This window comes from Condylura cristata, unplaced genomic scaffold (assembly GCF_000260355.1).
Source record: "Condylura cristata isolate star-nosed mole 26May11 unplaced genomic scaffold, ConCri1.0 scaffold00007, whole genome shotgun sequence".
In the NCBI taxonomy this organism is placed as follows: domain Eukaryota; kingdom Metazoa; phylum Chordata; class Mammalia; order Eulipotyphla; family Talpidae; genus Condylura; species Condylura cristata.
The window spans coordinates 22,829,686-22,837,152 of record NW_004567108.1 but is presented as its reverse complement, the minus strand read 5'-3'; the positions used below and the strand labels follow the sequence as shown (position 1 = coordinate 22,837,152).

Below are 7,467 nucleotides of genomic sequence, written 5' to 3'. Positions count from 1 at the left end.
GCAACAACTGCACTTGAACCTCTGATCCTGAGGCACCCACTGAAAACAACTGAGCTTAAATTTCCATCTGGAGCTTCTCAGTTGAGTCCTGAGGCCCTTCCCAGAATTGTTGAGCAGCTCCTATAAGATCTGAATTATCAAGGTCTGTAACACTAGCTCAGAGCACTGATTCTTAAGATAGAATGGGGTAGGTCTGAGGACCCCATGATTAAAATCACTCAACATACCCATTGCCAAACAGAAAGACCCTCTCTGGGGTCATTGCATGAATCCTAAGCCATGGAACCCAAAGGATCAATCTAGAAGAATTCTAAGCTATATATCAACCTTCTCTGACCTATAACTTGGGGCAAGTTGGTCTACTTTTAATACTGAATCAAAAGAAGAAAAAGATTGATTTTTTCCCCCAACCCTTCCCTTTTTATCATTAATATTATTTCAGAATTGGCAGTCAACAGTTGCTGTAGCTGGGTAAATAGAGCCCCGGTTCATTCACTGATGTGCTGTCATCATTTGCGATGCCATCCATCTCTCAGGGGGACTTCAGCTTGGGAACTGCTTTGCCAGAAAATAAAAACAAAAGCAAAGAATTGAATTTTCTTGCAAAGGTAAATTTCCCTCATTTCCATTTATTACCAGAGCAGTTACACTTGTTATCTAAACAATCTGTTTCAGATGGTCTTGAGATAGAGCAAAATACTATCAAATACTAACAAAATACTGAGATCATGCACTACTGAAGGACAATGTAAATAAATAAAGAGAACCCATCCAACACAGAGATAGTCAGGGAAATATTACTTTCCATCTTTCTAGGAAACTAAGTCTAAGCTGCTACAGAATAGGAAACATCTGACATCCATTTAATTGGGTTTTCAGTGCTTTAGTTCATGGGGAGAGCTAAGGCAGAAAACAAATGCAAACACTGTATTCACCTGCTGTGATAATGTGGTTACTTGTGATTAGAAGCTTTATAACATTGACAATTTTATATCAGAGAAATCAGCTGTGTTTCAGACTTTTTAAAACTTCTGTAGCTATTCTGAGTAAATAACACACATTATATACACTCATAGCCTAAAGGTAAGTTATTAACTTCAGAAATAAATATTCCTTAAAGAACATTTTACTTAACGAACCATACATAAACATGCATTTCTTCTTTGACTAACAAAAAATGCCAACACCAACCCACTGAGTCATTCTGTGTGTGAGTTTAGAGATCAACCTGGTTAGATGCCAGCTGGCACTAACAGCTGGAGGAGGGGGATCTCTCATGAGACCCCAAAAGTATTCTGGTTCCTCTCTGAAGAGTTCATCACTGGACAGGTTTCCATTGAGCCAAGGACCTCCTTAGGCTAATATTTTTGGAGAGCCAAGTAGGTTGAACTGATTTGCAGTATGGACACAGGTAAAGCAAACTTTCCTTAATTTCCCACTGCATTTAGAATAATCCAAATTGGTTATGATGCATGGGGGGTCCTGCCCACAATTCTTACTACTCTTACTTCTCATTGCACTCTAGTCTGCCCTTCTTTGCTTTGTGTTGTGTGAATATTCCATACTTGTCGCTCCAGTGTTTGTACTCTGCACTTTTCCCTCTGCCTGCAAACTCTTCTGCTTCATTCCCTGTGTCGACCAGCTCATTTAATGCATCCTGAGAAAGGCCTTCCCTCACCATATTAAATTAGTTTTACACCCCCTACCAAGTTCTACCACATTATTCTATTTATTTTAGGAATCATTTATGTATTTGTTTTTGATCTGCCTAACTCTCTAGAACATGAGTTCCATGTTACGTTTCTGCTCATGATTACATTCTAGTGTCTGGCATGTTATGTGAAAGGATTTCTTGCCATTGACACAATCCCTTTGTAAAATTGTACTTAATGACACCATAGCTGCTCAAATCACCTCATGTCATCCTTTCCCCAGCTTTCCTAAACTATAAAATATGGCAACAGAATTTCACTGTCTCCCAGGGTTCCCAGACCAATGCCGCCAGTCACTCACCTGTAATTATTGTAGAGCTCCAATTTCTTTTAGCCGCTTCAAGAGTTCCCCATTCTGTTGCATAGCTACTAGATCACTGCATCCACCTATACAATCTTTACCCAGAAAGACCCGGGGCACCTGGAAAAGCCAACAGGCAGGACACGTAAGGAAATTATTCGATTAGAATAAATCATTTATCTTAAAACATTTCCTATGATCCAAATTGCATTTCAAATCACGTGACAACCTCCTCGTATATGTTCTTTCAAGTCAAACTTTCTGCTATAGGGTAAAATTACTAGGGAATGTTTTTTCAAGTCAGGATATTTTTCAAATTGAGGGTGTCACTCATGAGATGGCTAGTTTTGCCCAAAGTGACTTAAAAATCACAACATGGAAACACTTTCCAGGGACAACCACGCTGCAGCCTGGGACCACACTGACTGATTTTGGATTTCTCTGCAGCAGAGACCACACATGAACCCTTAAGCCTGGGCCCTGACAACCAGGAAGAAGTTCGTTTCCAAAAACGGCTGGCAAGGTATTTGCATTAGGTCCTGTGCCTGGTTTTCAGATCCAGTTTATTATGAGCTTGTGTTGTGGGTTCTGTCCTCAGCTGGGGAGGGTGGTGAGCACTTCTGTAACCCCTGGTCTCTCACAAAGTGGAAGCACTTTGGGGTATGGGGTTAGGTGGGTGTCACCCACGACAGACAGTATTACAACTCATTGTACACTCCAGTCATACTCCGAGTCCCTGCCTGCCTCTAGGTATTTCAGAGACTTTCAGACAACCTCCAGTCAAGAATGTCACAGATGGAAATGCTGATACTGATGAAATAAGCATAAAATAGAGGTCATCTGTGTGGTCAAAAGCAGTTTTCTCCCTGAACACTAGGAGCACACCAGAAGGCAGAAAGTGAAAGACAAAGTGATATTCTCAAAGATTTATTTTTTCCTTAGAAGAGATAATGCATGTGATCTTTTCTCAAATGTGAGAAATCAAAGAACTAAATTATTTAGATAAGTCCATGTTGTACTTTTATTAAGAAGAGGGTCTGAATGAAGAGGGTTTTAAATATTAAGCAGCCTTAAAAATTAAAGCCCTGGCCCTCCCTAGTGGGGCAGGGGTTTTAAAGCACTGCACTAAGAAGATTGAGCCACTTCCTCCTGAGTTCGATCCCTGCCTGCCTGCCTGCTTGCTCTGGAGGAGATCCACATGGCGATGCAGATCTCTCCTGACCCACCCGCTGCTCCCCTCAGTAGTGTACTTCGTCATTCTGCCTGTTCTGCTCCCCACTCTGTCTCTGGTAAATCCTCTCACCCTCCGCATCTCTGGCCTGTACCCCAGTTCTGTATGAATAAATAAATCTTAAAAAAAAAAAATTAAAGCCCAAAGTGAAATGAACCCCGCACGACATTTCTACAACTACTTCCTGCACTCCAGGAAAAGAATGCTCCTATTGCAGGGAGAATCTTGGTGGCATCCTCTCTGGCACGGCAGGTAGGATCTGCCCCACCTGTCCCATGGGGCTTGTGGGGGCTTTGCAAAGTTCAGGTTCCATTCAGCAACATTAGTTTTATCAGCTGAAAGAACAGCCACAGAAAGGTGAGATCAGAAAGGCAAATTGCCCCATGTTCTTGGTCACTAAGAGAAAAAAAATCTTCCCTCCTAAATTAATGGGGCGTGTTAGTGTCTCTCCTCACAGTTAGCTGTGGTCAGTTGGAATAATAAATACAATAAATTCCCTAATATAATTTTAATATTGTTGTACTGCAGGCTCTTTTTATTACAGATATTGACTAAAGATCATCAGAGCTTTCATTAAGGAAGAGAAGTAGACATTCTCGAACTTCTCTATTTTGAGAAACAGTTGGGCAGCTGTTCACTACTCTTAAGAATTGCTACTTCCTCACCCTGGACCAAGTTGTTGACTGAATTTGAATTAGTTAGAAAGAATGCCCTGAGCAAGAAGTCCCCTCTTCCACAGTGGTCTTCAAACAGCATTGTCAGTTTGTTAAAATGGATTTCTACTCCCTACTGCATCTTTCTGATGCAGAAAAACTGGTTAACTGTTCAAGATTTTGCATATCTCAAGTTTCTAGATAATGCTAACTTCTGCTTCGGATATCACCCGTTACAAAGCTCAGGTTAACTCTGAGCAGCTGCCTTTATTCCTCCAAGGTTAAGTGAGGCCTTAAAAACCCAAAGCCTCCAGCTCCAGTTCTCCAGAGTTAAGTCCTGAAATTTGATCAGGCTGTCTTGGGGTGCCTTCGTGGGCACAGCATCTGGCAAAGAAGCCTGTTTTGTCTGTGTGTTGAAAGGCTCCTGAGCCCTAAACACCCATCCACCATCCACCCTTGGGACTCAGCAGTGACACAACCACCTTAAAGCACAGTGACAGGACAGCCTCTCCCCACCCCCACCCCCCTGGAGTGCTGAGGAACCACAGGCTCAGCTGGATGGGGGGGTGGGGGGGGTGTAGCCTGTGGTGACCAAACAGGAAACTTGATTTAACTGAGGAAGGAAGAGGAAATGTACCCTCTGCAATTCTTCTGGCGCCATCCCCTTTTTGAGAGCACATTGAGAGTCTGGCACAGGCAAGAGGCAGAAAGGGAGTGGAGACAGTTACTCAGAGCAGCTACTCAGCCACTTCTCTCCGCTCCTCACCACCTCCTTGCTAAGCCCTAGAACAAGCCAACATCATTTCTTACCCAAATTTCTGCTGCACCCTCTGGGTGTTGCAGGCTGTCCCCCCTGTTTGGCTACAGTCCTGTTTCCATGTAGCTGCCAGAGGGAGCCTTGCAAAAATAGGTGGATCCAGTCACTTCACTCCAGACTATCCACTGGCATCTCAGGTCACCTCACATGCCACAGTCCATAAGGACTTCTCAACCTGTACCCCATGATCTCTCAGACCTCCTCTCATCTTACTCTTTGAATTAGAAACTCTCTGGCTAGGCAGGCCTTCTGGCTAGGTAATGTCCACTGTAAACTGTTGTGACTGCTGACCCTGAGTTTCTGCGTGCCTGGCTCCCTCACCAACTTTAGAAACCTACTCAAACCGGTGAGTCCCTGAAGACTCCACCGAGAACTGTACCTTCTGCCTACTGCCTGACCCCATTTCCTACTTAGTTCTTCTCCACAGCACACCTATCCCTTGTGACTTTCAAAACACTATTGAATATTTTATCTACAGTATTTATTAGAATATAAGTTCCACAAAATAGTTTTTATTTTGCCCCTCTATTTTTTTTTCCCCCTCACTATCCAGAGACTTAGTAGCACTTAGTAAGTGCTTAACCATCTTTGTTGTCTCTGGCAAAATCTTCAAAAGCAAAGAATAAAAAATTTTTCACACAAACAAAAGTTGAGGAATTTGTTGCCAATGGGCCAGTTTTGCAGATGTCCAAAGATGTTCTTCAGAGAGAAGATGATATATTTCAGAAGCATAGATCTACATGAAGAAAGGAAGTTATCAGAGAAGGAATAATAAAGGTATGCATTTAGGAGCTGAGGAGCGCAAACCAAGAGTTTTCTCCAAGTGTATGGCCCCATCACCAGCCGAGGTTATGTCAGTCCAGTCCTGCTGCGCCTCTACTGTTTGTATTGTTCACTGTTGCAAGGAATCAAGTTTACATGATTTTTCTTCCCCATGAAACACACTCAGAAATCAAGAAGTTATGATAAATATTTTTATAGATTCAAAAGCTTAAAGGACCATTTTTTACCAAAAATTTGCTTTACCAAAAAAATGAAAAATTGTTGCATAGATGCAGGAAGACGTTTGTTCCTCCTGTTGGCCAGCCTGGGGCTGTGATTCCCAGAATGAGTTATACATTGTAATTACCAGAGGATCTTTGATGTTTTGGATAGGGAATAAACTTTCCAGATTTATGGAGATCTAATTAACAAATAAATTGGAATATATTTCAGGTGGGTGCCATGGTTGAATAGACATAAGCTTTGTAAAATAATTATCACCATCAAGTTAATTAACACTTTCATCACCTCATACGGATGCCACTTGTGTCCTTGTACTGAGAACACGTAAGCCCTAATCCCTCAACAAATTTCAAGTATACAGTACAGCATTGTTGATTACAGCCCCAGAATTTACTCATAACTGAAAGCTCATGACCAAAGATCTTTAGATAGCTGGGGCCCTGGTAACAGGATAATGCACTCAGCCTCCCTCTACAGCATCACTGACTGAACAGGCAAAGCCTCCAGTGCTTTACCCCGAAAACCCGGAGAAAACCTAGTAAGCTAAACTAGCCCTGAACGGGGATGTGCACTTCTGCACATGTCAAGAATGTGCATCCTGAAAGGGAACTTATCCTGAAGGCATGAGCTGGTGGGACTTCTCTCCTCCCCTGGCAACTTCAGAGCGGATGGATACTCGCCCTTTAGCCGGCTGAGCATCCCTCCAGAAGCTGTTGGCATGGAGAAAGAGGAGGCCGTGGTTCTTACTCATACACAGAAGACTCAGCAGTTGCTTGCTTTAGTCTGTTCTTGCAGCTGAGAGTCTAAAAGAGCACGGAGGTGGTGACTTGCTGGGGATTTCAGAGGAAACCAATGCAAGAGCCAGGCCTGAGCTCTGACCTCTGGATGCCCCATTGTGACAGGTCTGGAAACATCTGGTAAGTGAGAGGCAAGTAACTTTGCCTCTTTTAGATTTTTCCAGTGGAAAGAGAGAGGGGAAAGTGAGTAAATTAGGTTATGATGAAAGGGAGCCTAGAAAAAAGGTTGAAGAAAAATCAAGCCCCAGGAGGCAGTGTGCAAACAGAGGAGTGCATAGGTTCCTGTTGAATAACAAACGTACCATTCCTCTTGGCCTCTCTACCCCACCCTCCAGCTCAGCAATGCAAGCTTAAAATATATTTCTCAGCAGTGCTTAAGACAAAGACTCCAGATCTCTCTTCAGTGACTCCCTGACAGCTGCCTGCCAGGTCCACTGACCCTGACTCCAGGCACATTTGGCCCTGCTCCCTCCTCTGAGCCCAGAAGAGGAACTTTGGCTGCAGCCCAACTTCCCATTCAAGGGAGCGGTGTCTTCTCCCAGCGCCCTCCTCCAGCCTCAGGGCCCTCCAGATGCCAGATGCCCAGTGACAGAGCCGCGACAGAGCCCTAGCGGTGTCCTAGAGAAAGGCACAAATGCACCCCGTTCACAGCCCAGACAAGGACAAGGAATTCCAGAGCCTTTCCCCCACCCTTTTCAAAGTGAGCCCCAAAACTCACCGTTCTGGCTCCAGTGAGCTGTTGCAAATAATCTTGAATCTCATTTGTGTCACCGGTGGCTGTGATATCGACAAATTCCAAAAACCCTTCTTTGAAGGGCAATTGGCCCAGGATCTCTTGGGTCTTTTTGCAGTAAGGGCAGGTGGGTTTGATGAACACCACCACCTTCCCTGGCTGGATTTTGCTGTTTACAAACTCTTGAGCCATGCTGACAGACTGCTGCTTCCCCGGGA

General features: G+C 43.7%; 1 protein-coding gene across 2 annotated transcripts; it reads right to left on the bottom strand.

The window, feature by feature from the left end:
- Positions 1–6: 6 nt before the first annotated feature.
- Positions 7–7,461, bottom strand: GLRX (glutaredoxin (thioltransferase)). Of its 2 annotated transcripts, none has more exons than XM_012721783.1 (3): positions 7,235–7,461; positions 2,014–2,133; positions 7–558 (listed from the first exon to the last, which is right to left on the bottom strand). In XM_012721783.1, the coding sequence occupies exons 1-2, from the start codon at positions 7,439–7,441 to the stop codon at positions 2,020–2,022; spliced, it is 321 nt and encodes a 106-aa protein (XP_012577237.1). In that variant the 5' UTR covers positions 7,442–7,461; the 3' UTR covers positions 7–558; positions 2,014–2,019. The 2 variants fall into 2 exon arrangements, with proteins under 2 accessions (XP_012577237.1, XP_012577236.1); XM_012721782.1 differs by having other exon boundaries at positions 7–555.
- Between the last annotated feature and the right edge of the window lie 6 nt (positions 7,462–7,467).